The following is a 13,582-nucleotide window of genomic DNA, read 5'->3' on the forward strand; positions in this document are numbered from 1 at the left end:
TATCGTTCGTGTCCCTGCCCTCGACACGCCACGCGTAAATATCGGCCGGTTGTGACAACATCCTTCGGTTCGAGTTGTGTTTTGATGGCTGACACAGGCAGCCGTGTCTTGGGGAGGAGCAGACGAAATTAGCCATGGATGTTGATGTTGCTTGTTACCCTCAAGGTATCTTGTGTCTTGTTCTGGTCGTGTGCGTGTGCGTGTGCGTATGCGCGCGTGTGGGTGTGGGTGCGTGTTTGAAGAAATTAAAGCCATCAGATAACAGAAAGAGACACGTAAGGAGCGGAAGAGGGAACGAGAGAGGGTTATCTGGATGCAAGAGAAGAGGGAGGGTGAAGTATGTCTTTCGCCTGTCCAGTAATGGCGCCATTTTAGGAAGTCATAATTGCTCTCCTTATCTTTCGCACAAAAAAAGGAGGGAATTATTTTGTTTTTCATATCAATTCATTAAAACACACGTAACTATCGTTTCTATGATGATAATGTTGGAGTCAGGTTCCAAATTTGAACGGTGCGTGCATTATTTCGGAAAAGGAGTACACTGTGAAGTCCCACATATGAAATTATCATTGATGTATGTTATTGTCATTGTCTTCTAGTTGTAGGTCGCGCACATCTATGTTTCTATATACGATGCCAAATTGTTCATACTAGTACCAATGTAAAAATGGACAAGTGCTCGTACGTGCATTGCCTTTTCTATCCTGAATATTTTACAACTCTTGTACTCCCATTAAATGGATAATACTTACTTTTATATATTCCCCCTCCTCCACCCAACATAAAAACGAAAAAAAAAACTACTCTGTAGAGGAATGCCGCTCCCTAGAGAATATGCTGTCGTCATTTATTCTTCTTAATAAAATTTCTCTCTTGGCCAAAAACGAAGTGAGATTTTGTTAGTTTGTTGGAGCGAGAGCGGCATTCCTAATGAGGTCAGAGCTTCCTTTTCCATTTAAAGGAATAGAAAGGCACTTATATTTTGATTTTTTTTTTTTTGTCAGTGCATTTTGCATTTTGCCCAGCCTATAATGGATGACATTTTCCCGCCAAATGGTAACAGTGCATTTCCTGAGCAAACTGCAGTGTAGAATAGAGTCCTCACACCTGCCTTTTGTGGGTCCAACCTATCGGTTTACATCAAATAAAGTAAAAGAGCTCGTTACCAGGGCAACGAATCTCTCTCCCTCCCTCCCCCTCTCTCTCTCTCTTTCTCTCCCAATCTATCTCTTATTTTCCTTAATCTCCTCTTCTTTCTCCGCTCTCTTAATCTTTCTCTCTCTCTCTGCTCTCTATCTCTTTATTTAATACCTCCTTTCCTTTTTATCCTGTCTCCTAATTTCTCTCCCTCTCTCTCTGCATAGTTGTTTCTCTGTCTCTCTGTTACTCAGCTTTTCCACGCGCACAAACATACACATATGTTCCAGAAGAAAAGCATGCTAAAGTAAAACCAGATACTTATCAGATACTTATCGCCGTCCCTACCTATAAAAGATGAGCAGCACATACTGGTATACAGACACGAGGATGCGCATTCAAAAGACTGTTCGAAAATTGATGAAATAAGAATAAAAATTTCTCGACTAAACACGTTTTGCCATTGATTTGACATATTGATGAATAACGACTTATGCTTTAAGATAAGAGTAGATCATTTTTATTTTTAGGAAGTGATGGGGGGAGATGAATTCGGCTTTCCAATGAGGGTACAGTTTCAAATGCTTTCACAGCATACAGCTCAGATTTACATTTATGGCATATGCCCATATTAACTTTTGACGGGATTGACTTTTGTCTTCCATCCTTTATCAAGAGAAGAATTTTCACGGCATTCAATAAAGATACTATAGCAAAATATAGCCGACATTTTATGTTAGCATTCAAAATGAATCTTCAGATAACTCAGAAAGACGGCGACGTCGAACCCCAATTATCAAAGCCACAAATGAACCTGAGGAATTCTTTTATACATCCATAAAAAACTGTCAGCTGTTTTAATATTTACAGCCTGTTGGAACTCCATCTCTTAAGCCTCCTTGGTTAAACAATGGAGCTATCAGTCTATTTCTATTCTTTATTCTGAAGTTTTGGTTGTTTCAGAGAAGCGTGCGAGGAGTGGATCATTAAAAGGAGTTCCCATGTTCAAAAAGGAACAATATAATGTTGCACAATCACAGGACTCATAGTGTCTATGAACTTTAGACACGCAAACAAACCGAACTTCAAAAGACGTTATGTTTCACTTACAAATAGATTGATACATCTATCAACGCAATTATCTTTCTATTCTCTGGTTGAAATTACTATCAAAATAGCCTCTTTTTATAATCACTCGTCCTATTTTCTCCAGTCTTTCCTGCATTGTTGATTGTATTCCATCTCTCCCTTAGCAGGCAAAGTCCCAAAGGAGCTCTAGCTCTTTAAAAGTAAAAGTCAGTCAACGTCAACGAGATATGCTTCGTGATGGAACACTTTTTGAGGTTTTTTTTTTGTCTTTCTCTGCAAAGAACGAAATGGTTCGTGTACTGTTTTTAATTCTTGCCCGTGTGTAAATAACAATGATAACAATGCAAATTGAAAAAAAAAATGGTCAAGTCATGTAAGTTGTTTGTGTCATACAATGTACAATTTCGGATTGATAACGCCTTTTATAGTAAAGTCCGTGTAATGCCATACATGTATGGAATATGGCTTTCCAAGTTCTTTCAAGGGTTAGATTTGTAGTGATGCATTTATGTTAACATAGTTTTAAAAGGCAGTTGCAGAGTATATAGTATTGCTTTAATGTTTGGTTGGTTGTTTGTTTGTTTGTTTGTTTGTTTGTTTGTTTGTTTTGGGTGGGGGTTAATTCATAGTTGGGAATTTAGTATCTTGTCTGTCGATTAAAAGAGAGAACGACCATGGAGTAAAGACGAAATTCCATCACGTCTAAGAGTGCTAGATAGTTGCACCTGCCTTGCCAGTCACTAATTTCAGGTGTTATGACAAACATTTTTCATTATCCTGAACAAATACTTTCATAGGATAATTAGTGAAAAACTGATCAAATTGGAAAACGGGGTAGGTATATTTCAAAGTGACTGGGAGCAAAGCGGTGTCTCTCCTCAATCCGTTTTCAAGATAAAGTGCCATCCAATTTATATTAAAAAAAAAAGATTTTAGGACACCAGCGCAATAATGTAGAAAAAAAAAATTCGAAAGCTTTACTGACGCTCAATTATTCGCCCGCAAATCGATACAAAGTTAATAATATGGATTCAAGCAATTTCCTTCTTTGCGGCACAGTGACTCTGTTTGTATGTTTTTAATATCCCTCTGCAGTTAAAAAAAGCACAATTACATGGAAAGTTAAATTGCATTTCCACGAATCGAAACACCGTTCGCCCAATCATTTTAATCAAAGGCTTCTTTCAAAATAACCGTAAGACTCCGGGCGAAAGTTGGATTTGGATAACTTTGAAAACCACTCAAGACAACAACAATACTTTAACTGTCTTCTCTCTTAAATTTAGTGGCAAAAGAGGGGCAAAGAAAAAGTGATTAGAAAATACGTTCGGGATTTTTTTTTAATCGTTTTCCATGAATGGGCTTGTCTTAATGGTCACAGGCAAGACATCAAGAAGATAGTTGCACATACTGTTATTGTTTTTTTTTGTCTTATTGTTTGTCTAATTTTATTTCAATTCATTTTATTTGATTTAATTCGTTTCGTTCTTCTTTGCTATGTTTTTGTTTTGATGAGGAGATTTTGTTAATGTGTTTAAAGGGAGCCTACATCGAAAGAATAACATTTTGTTGAAGTGTTTAGGTACTGCCAAACAACCCGAAATCTAGTTTTACGACTCATCAGAGAAATCGGTAATAGAGGACAAAACATCTCTTTCTTGTATGTTTGCCCGTTCAATACGGAAAACGGGGAATCTGGCGGAACTAACTGGTATATTGATTCCGTACAAGTGCCGGTGATTAGAGTCTTTTCCCTGTCGCTAAATCTTGTAAGTACCGAATCCTCTAGAGGGTGGAATTAACAGTGCCCAAACACGTGAGCATACCATAATTTCTGGTTGTTGAAGCCTTTCAAGGCTTTTTTTTTTTCTTACAGTACTGTGGTAGGTGAAAACAAAATTTTAAGCCTCATGGCTTAAAGCCACTGTTTAAAAGGGCATTGTACCGGTTTTTTATTTTTTTATATGTTGTTCTTTTAATTCTAAAAGACCCAGCGGTGCAAACAGAATCAAAATTTCATAACGATTTAGCCCGTAATTTCATGTTGAAAATTGAACTTTTTTGGCGAGAATTATGCTAATGAGCTGACGAGCCCGGATGTCGTGATGTCACAGGTGCCAAATATATCTCTGATTACTAGCCCTTGCATACGCGTGCGTTAAATCGTGCCGAGTAGCAGACGACGCTTAGGCTCAATTTAGCTAGCAGGCGGCACTTGTGTACTGTCCTATCCATGCAGCTGTCTCAAATTTCGCTGAACCAAACAGCACCAAAATTACAGGATATACTTCTAAGCATATTTCAAAATACTGTATTATATTTGAACGAAATCGGTAATCGAGAAGTATCAATATTGACGCCGACTTTCAAGTTGTCACTCAAAAAAAACTCACTCTTCGCGAGAGATCTTGGTAAACGCGACATGCACAATCTAGAACTGAAGTTAGCCGACTAGTACTGTGCGAACGGGGAATTTACGCGGGAACTAAACTAAAAAAAGTCATGATTTTGGCGATTTGTGTGATTTACGAACTTTATTTTTCATTCAACTTAGCTCAAATAATTTATAAATTGATTTTTTGCTCCCGATTACTTCAAAGATTTGTCTCATGATATTAGATGGCTAACTTCAGTCTGTGTAGGGCTACTACGCCGCGATCACTCTTGTTTAGTCGTACAGAGTAGATTGTTTTTAGCGACGGCAGGAAAGTCGACAACTTCACTTACGCTTCCCGACTTGCGATTTGGTTCCAATTACCGTGAGCAAGTGGACATGAGTCATAAAATACTTCTTGTGATTTTGGTGCAATTTGGTTAAGCGAATTTTGAGATATCTACATGGATACGGAAGTACTCTAGCACTATGATGCCTACACCAGCGCTTGGATCGCGAAGCGGCGGCACTGTTTGTATGTACGTGGTCAGGCCACTCTTCCGAGGTATGACCGGGTCCTACTAAAACTAGATCTAAGTTAGTCCTTGGTGTTAATACGACCACCATGAGATTTATCTCGACTACAAAAACATTGAAAATCCATAAAGCAGATACCTTACTTGCAAAATTCAGCACAGAAACAACAGGGCCTGCAGGACAAGGGCCTAGATCTAGCGGCAACGCTAGACCTTGGAGTCTGGACTTGCGTCTGGACTTTCTTCAAGTTCTGGCAGCAGGGGTATGTATTGCATAATAAATGTTTACGCTGTGCCTATTGAGCGCTGTGCACGTACAGCTGTCGACGGGGCGGCGAGTAGAATCTTCTCGGTCCTTGACTGCTCACTAGTCCTAGTCCTAGTTCTAGTCTGGAGTCTATATTTACTGGGTGCATAACTAACTAGGCGTAAACCGTGATTGCCGTTGACTATTTTTTGGATTTAGATTTTAAGAGTCACTCAGTCCTCATCTTCGTTAGATAGTTTGAACTGTGATGTCGAACCATTATCGCTTATCAATGCATAGTTAGTTAGTGCAACGTTACTTACATACAGTTTTCTATGGGCAGCACGTTTGGACAATGATGCCAATTTCAATTTGCATATCTGGAATATTCCCCACAATTTTTTTTTCTAAATAAAAATCTTTTGAAGAGATTCCTTTTAGAAATTAATAGATATTGTTTAACATGTTTATTTCAGCTCCATATTGCAATTTTACTACATAACAGTTTTTGCAGTACTTCGTGGGAGATTTCATCAGTAAATTGACATGTGTAGTTCGTTTTGCTAAATTCGGAGGTTGGCACCTGTGACGTATGCCAAATTGTGTGGATCGTTCCTTGGCTTGCTCGTTTTCATTTTTTTCAAAAAAATCATTACAGGCTTATCCTGGGTTTTAGAATCCTCTCTTTCCAGTTGTAGGCATCAAAAAATGTAGATTAGAATTATCAGACAAGTAGAAAATGTCAGTACAGGTTTCTTTTAACATTGGCAGGAGTGATTTTTAAAAAAGTTATCACATTTTATGCATATGTATAATTCAGTTGTATCACGAAACATCCTTATACAATATGAGAATTTCCCAACAAACACTGTAGACGCTTTATTCTAGAAACGATTTTAATGAACTATTGTTCACAATTTGTATATCTAACCATAGTTAACATTAATTTTTGCATATGTTTTTTTCTATCCCTAACTCACATTATAGAACTATCTTGAAGCAGTAAAATTTGCTTTTGTTCTTTCATCTGCATTTATTGTAACTAGTGGCTTTCAGTATTTTGATCGTAACAGCAATATCCCTTATAAAAAACAACAACACGCAAATGCTAATGATTACCACGTTCACAGTAACCATTTTAAATCATGTGGACTATAGAATTCCCCATTCCCCCCCCCCCTCTCTCTCTCTCTCTCTCTCTCCCTCTCTGGAAAGAAGAAATTTGTCTCATTTTCGACCTACCTCTTCAAGTGTTTGAAGAAGTTCGTGGAGTTGTAAAGTTTTGTCCCATTCCAGGCGTGAACCGAGTGGGGTGGGCATGTACCGCTCGTAGGCTTCTTCCAACGATGCATTCACGATGCATTCAATGCGGTGCCTGCGTATAAGAAGATGGCCAGATGTTTGTATAACAAACGTAAAAAAAAAAAATTGTCGAAATTTACATGGGAAATGAAAAAATGTGGTTGTTTATGTCTACAAATTGGGATTTCCCCTGAACAATCTCAAAATGGCTAGATAGACTTTGAATAGTTGTATAGAACTGAATACTTAAAGTGGCCTTTTTTTTCTAAACGTATATTCAAAATATAAACACACAGGAACGGATAAAGTATACGCGGAGTCGGAGCTGTTAGGGAACTAAAGCAAATTGTTTTTATTTCCTTAATTCTAATAACAAAGAAAAAGTGTGAACTAAGTAAGCTTCTAAATATCTTATAAATATGACAAATTTACGGACCTCATAACGTATCTTGCGTTTCCATGAGAAGGGCACATTATTGACGCCTTACCTGCTTGTTGTGGTATCTATTTTTTTTCTTTCTTTGCAAGTTACATACATGACAATTGTATGTGTGTCTCCTTTTTGTTCTCTTTCTCTCTCTCTCTCTCTCTCTCTCTCTCTCAACGAGCTGCTTCTCTTGCCACACTTTGGTTATAGAAATCACGTTGAAATCACTGTAGATTGAGCAAAATACTGTTAAACCTGTCTAATGAAGTAAGGTGAGCGCTAAAGTGACATGGCGAATCCAACTCTATAGTACCATCATAGCTGCTTTTCGCAAAGTCTATTCATATCTGGTGTGTTCTACACGGGCCATGACGAGAGATGTTCGTTATTCCGAAGGCTCGTTATTCCGAAACACACAAATTCCTTAGAACTAGGTGTTCGTTAGTCCACAAATGAAATTTGGTTCCTTATCCCGAACATAAATTGTTTATCAACCCGAAAATTAAATAAGGTTCGTCAATTCGAAAATGAAGATAATTTACGTACTCAATTTAGTGAGTACTAACCTTATTTCTTTTTCGGATTAACGAACCTTCGGGACAACGAAAATGTGGGAAAAGGAACCTTAATTCACTTTCGGATTAACGAAAGTTCAGAATAACGAACCTTCGACACATACTCCATTATCTGCAGTTTATGATGGCTACTACAGATTTTATTTTACACATATTTCATGTCACCAAACAATGGTTATGCTAACCATACCGTCAATGAAAACAATTTCTTAACGTCAACTGCTAAAAGATCAACCCTACTTCTCATCAAACTGGTGCCACTCACACAAAAACGTTTTCATCATACTCACATGTAACCAGGAAAGAGCGTCGACCTCTTCGACCATACTTTCACGTGCTTCTGCAAATTAAAGGGAAAAATAGAAATAGATTTTTAAAAAAAGAAAGACAGAGCAACACAGAGACGGAGAGATCTTCTGTAAAAACTTTGTACGAAACGTCTGCAAGGCGAATCCTGAGAAGACACTTACATGACATTTAAGGTCTGTTTGGAAATCCCAAATGCGAACGTAGCCTCGTAAATTTTAGAAAAACGCATACGTATGGCGAATCCTAACACATCTTGGTCAGACATGGAAAAGCAGAGAGGAAACCACAAACACTGCCAGATTGAATAAGCGTGTTTGCAGAGAGCATTTCGTCCTAGATATCGAGTTTCTTGTGGTCCATTATTAAGATCCTGTCAGGATTACTTAGAGTCTAAGCTTTAGGAGCAATTTTACCCCTTTTTTCTCCTTTCCTGGGCGGTCGATAGCTTGCCTCTTGGCGCCGCCATGTTTTTCTCGATTTTTTTTTTTAAATCACCACTATTTCTTCCATTTCTAATAGTTCTAGTACTCCTCCTGTATGTACTGGTTTATTTAATCATTTAATTCTCTTTTACTGTTTATAAAGCATTTTTTCTGTCTCATCTTGTCTATTTTCTTATTTTCTCCTTCAACTATTCAACCTTTAGAAGGAACACAAAGCAGTAAAAAAGAATGATATTCACACACACACACACTCATAATGTATGTATGTACGTAGGTCCTATGTATGTATATATGTATGTATGTATATGTATATGTATGTATATATGAGTATATATATATATATATATATATATATATATGCATAATCATACATTTTTCTACCTATCTATCCATCTATCTACTATATATTAATTATTCATCTATTTGACGCGCCTGAGCAGCAAACGTATTTAAGGTGTATTAGGGCCGACTTGCTCAATGAATACTCATGTCCATGAAAAGGTGAATGGATAATAGTACTCGACACTAGCTGGTATTCTCCTTTCCTTTACACAAATATCACTTTCATGTGAACTGAAATACTTCCTACCATCAAGTGACCATTACTTCTTATTCTTAATACTTATTCTTAATATGTTAAATTGCTTATAGTGTTGAACTTATCTCACGGGATTCACAAGTAGACAGTAATGTAGGCAAATGGGCAGGCGAACAAATTTTCTGTGACTATATTTCCATTCTCGCCCACAATAACACCATAGAACACGCGTGTATATCAATATACACAAAAAAAGTGCAATCCTCGTGTTACTGCGGTCATCTCTATTACTGTGCCTAGGCTTGACATAGTACACTTGACAACTGAAGTGCTTTTTCGATATGTTTCGGGATAAGGCAAAAGTGTGGACACGACCGCGTACATCAGGTTCCCCTTCTACGGTGACTGTGAATCAGTCAGGGAGGTCATCTGTATACATGTGTCGTTACCTTATGTGATGGCAGTGCATTGAAATGCATCACGACCTCGGAGTCTAGAGTTGGTTTATTGTTTTTGTTGTTCTCCTCGCCTTTGTCTTTCTTCCTCAATTCTGCATGTCTTTCTTACTTTTTTATTTCCAATTAGTCGTGTGGGAGGTGGAACTTGCTCTGCTGCTATTTTAGGACTATAACCTATACGTGCGTTCCCCTAGAAGGCAGACGGTGTCATGCTGTCCAGAGTGTTTGTAAGAGGAGAAGTCCTTACCATGGGGGGGGGGGGGATATAAAACATGCATTGAACTCTGGCGCGTTCCTCGGGAGAGTCACACATCTAGTAGCGAACAATGCGATTACACTAAGATGCTTCAAACCAATACCATGGTTTAAGGATCGTTTTTCTTTATTAATTTCAAACTGTTTCATGTAACACTTGGTTGACAGGAATATATCTTTTCCCATCTCTTGTAAATTCTTTAGTAGTTGAGACTCAAGGAGATTATTCTGTGCAGAGAAAGGTTTATGAGTAACCTCAAGATGCTTGTCCCTTTGGGCTTTCCTCTGCTGGTCTCTAAAGCTTATTTTACCCTCATCATTGATTAATTCCTTGACACTACTCATGTAATATTCTGATCGCTTGCTCGATGTCGGCACTTATACAAGTATCTATAATGAATGCATGTGTATATGTGCAAATGCGTGTGTGTGTGTGTGTGTGCGTTTGTATTTTTGTAGTTGAAAATCATTCTGTGTGAGGACACGGGAAAACAAGAAGAGAAAGAGATGGAGCACTGCCTCTAGGTGGAGAGAGGTCAACTGCACCCTTAAACTCAAGATGCAGAGTTGGGTTACCACCATAAGAAATGGGGGGGGGGGGATTCTACAGACGGTGACACGACATTTGCCTCTGCGACGATTGCTCGGATCTTATTTTCTCCAAGGATTTAGGGTTACAGTTAGGGTTGTGATAGGGCTTTAGGTTTAGTTTCATGTGAGGATTAGGATTAGGGTTAGGATTTTATTTGTGGGTAGAATTTATGTTTGGCTTAGCGTGCAGATATTTCATGGAGCAATTGCCATGGAAACGTTGCAGACAAGGTCCCAATCAGTGAGTGTCACAATCAGGAAAGATGAAAAATGTTCGAAATTTTCGACTCTTAAAGCTCTAATCTAAATCACGATATGACAGACATAAATAGACTACATTCTTTCACCAAGGATGGATAAATGCATGGCACGTGTTTTCCAACATGATACATTTTTAGTGAAAAATGGTTTTGAAACGCAAACTTCGCACTCATTATCGGCCGAGTGCCCCACAGTCATGGTTCCCTGTCGCCCCCAAATGAGTTGATATCATCATGAGATTTCGCTAATCCTATAGACGGTCCCGTTAAGGACTGCAACGATTTCTAATAAAAAAAGAATGTGTTAAGTGTCAGTGTACTCCAGGCATTATGCCAAACCTTGATTGGAGACAGAAATGAGTTGAGGAATGCGTGAATAATATCATGTGAAATATATGAAAGTATCAAAGAACACATCTATTCCGGAAGCTCACCTTTTTCTTTTTACAGGTACGCAGTGACCACAACACATTTTTTCCCTTCATTTTGTATAGTCATAAAGTTTTGATAAATTCAAGCATTGCAGCTCCTCTCCCATGTTTTGTCATATTTTGTAATATGGTAAATCTGGAAATCTGACCATAGCAATGAAAACGTTCTTTCTTCTTTCTGTTCATAGATAAGCAAACCAAAGAAGACACGTTGGGCTGACACCACTTTCCATCCGATGAGGGTAGAGAGAGAGGGGGAGGGACGAAAGGAAACATGAGGACAATTGAAAAGGATAAGCATCAGACAGATGAATTACAACACGAAATCAAAACTGAGAGTAACGGAGAACGACAGAGGCAGGAAAAAAAAGATGAGTGGGGAAAATAAGGAGCGTGGGAAAGAGGAGTAAAGAGAGACAGAACCTGGCTGGAAAAAAAAGAGAGAAAAAGAGAGGGAGATTGAAAGAGAAAGGGAGGGAGAAAGAAAGGGAGAGAGATGAAAGAATGGAGCAGAGTATACATGATGAACTTAAGCACGTACTCTGGAGAGTATGAAACATGAAAGCGAGACTTGTTCCGATAATCATCGCAGTCCTGAGGGTTGAGAGAGATTCAATGGTCTACCGAGGCTAGCTGGGATGTTTGAATATCAATCGGACCTCATCGATCCCAGGTAAGCCTATTCCTTCCGCCGCTCCCAATAGCATTACTGAGAAGATGGTCTATTTTTATTTCAAGAAAAATATTGTGTTGATATGATATTACAATCTTATTCATCTTCTAACAGCCTGCCGTATTTTCTTCTCCCAACTTCCCATGCTCCCACATGCTACGACAGCGGAGCGTGCGCACATCGCAGAAGTTAACACACCACCGTCGTCTTACTGCTGAGGGCTCGAGTTCACATTTGAGAGGAGGAGAGGGTACGTCGAAAAAGGTCGAGTGTGTAAAGGATACGGGCATCATGAAGGTGGATACTCTTGCGTGCCACTCTAACTCTCAGGGAAGCCTGCAATCTACCGGGCATCAGTGGTGGCAGGCGAAATCAGGGTCCTGCGGGATCCGCTTTGATGGCAATGATAGCAGCGAGGGCAATGAGATGGGGGAAACTGAGTTGCTGGAAGTCTCTTGATGTGGTTGATTTCCACAGAGGTGAGGTGTGTGCAAACAACAAATGATCCCTATCAAGGGGACTGGAAAAGGAGATCTATGTGTCTTTATGAGACGAGGTCCCATTCGGGGTCCCTGGATCACAAAAAAAAAGGGCAATTGATATGTAAATTTTATAATATTCACAACGCAAAATTGGAACTTGTAAAATGCTTACGAGCTGTCGTTAATGTTTATCCAAGAACTGAGAGGTGGCCAAAATATGGCGTTTTGTCTTTCATAGTTGGATATGACCCTCCAATTTGCAGTGTTTGTCTTTTGCTTTGTAACTCTCCTCTTGTAGTGAGATTGATAAGGGGCCTTGATGATGGGAAAGGGGAGGGAAGAGGTTTTAGAGGAGCAATAACTAATCTTATTTCAATTTCAGACTGGCGAATCTTTGGAATAACAAACCTTCAGAATAGCGCCACAAATGATCGCATTAACGAACCCTATTTCATTTTCCGATTAAGGAACATCTAGGTATAGGGAATCTGTGTGCCCCGGTATAACGAATCTTCAGAATAACGAACATCACCCAACATTATTGTGTCACTGACTATTTCGTTAAATCGCATTTATGCTGACTAAGAGTATCCAGCTGTACTGCATTTTGTTATTTAAGGACATCTTCGTCATGTCGTTCGAAAAATGTAAAAATAAGTGAGAAAGATCTTAAAGGTCTGATGGACAGGATATTTATTGAATGTGAAAATCACAAATGCAATGGAATTGCAACTAATGTCTTGTGATTTCCACTCTGCATAAAAAGCCCGCAAAAAATGGACCAACTTACTGCTTGACATGTTGTTTTCAAGTCTATATCCCATCCGTTCGTTTTCACAAATAAGTGCAAGTTTAATACAAGCCCATCGTAGCCCAGCTTCATTTACTTGCTAATCTTTACTTGGTTTACTTGCTAATATATCTGCCTTTTTCCGTTTTCTCTCCTTCTTCACTTCTTTTCTTCCTGATCTATGCATTTCTCTCTTCTTCTTTTTTTCAAATTAGTGTGCATTATATCATTTGTCAGAAGCTTCAAGTTTATTTTTAGAAGATTTCCATCACATCCAATTACGGTCAGCTTTATGTCCCAGGGACTGATTAATGCAGTATACATAATGATGTTCTGTTATGAAATAATACTATTATCATGTTCTACCGCATTGATGAGATGTGGCAATGCACAAATGGAAGGCAAAAAGGGGCTTCAGATGATGTTAATACAGTCACAAAGAGAAACACCCTCATGCCGACGGATAGAATGTTTGTCCAGTGAGAGGAGGGTGATTCTGATAGGAGATAAAAGAGAATGAAACTAAACGACAACGACGGATAAAATGATGGGTTTCTTAACGGGTCAACTTGCTCATTACAATTACAGAATGATTAAGGAAATGATAAAGATCCTAGCGTTATATCAATAGACAATGGATATTACAAAGGAGAGTATATTATGAG

The 13,582-nt window shown here is 38.6% G+C and overlaps 1 protein-coding gene across 1 annotated transcript in view; it reads right to left on the bottom strand.

The window, feature by feature from the left end:
• The window catches only part of LOC139729219 (stAR-related lipid transfer protein 5-like), a 31,741-nt gene extending 21,001 nt beyond the window's left edge, over positions 1 to 10,740 (bottom strand). Inside the window, exons 1-3 of the mRNA XM_071640150.1 lie at positions 10,705 to 10,740; positions 7,978 to 8,027; positions 6,626 to 6,758 (exon numbers count right to left, since the gene is read on the bottom strand). Of these exons, the coding sequence (XP_071496251.1) occupies positions 6,626 to 6,758; positions 7,978 to 8,027; positions 10,705 to 10,740 (219 nt within the window). The remainder of the gene's footprint in view (positions 1 to 6,625; positions 6,759 to 7,977; positions 8,028 to 10,704) is intronic.
• Positions 10,741 to 13,582: the final 2,842 nt, after the last annotated feature.

The sequence above is a fragment of the Diadema antillarum genome, unplaced genomic scaffold (assembly GCF_040938485.1).
Source record: "Diadema antillarum isolate AM-2024a unplaced genomic scaffold, OU_Dant_1.0 seq00000226_RagTag, whole genome shotgun sequence".
In the NCBI taxonomy this organism is placed as follows: Eukaryota; Metazoa; Echinodermata; class Echinoidea; order Diadematoida; family Diadematidae; genus Diadema; species Diadema antillarum.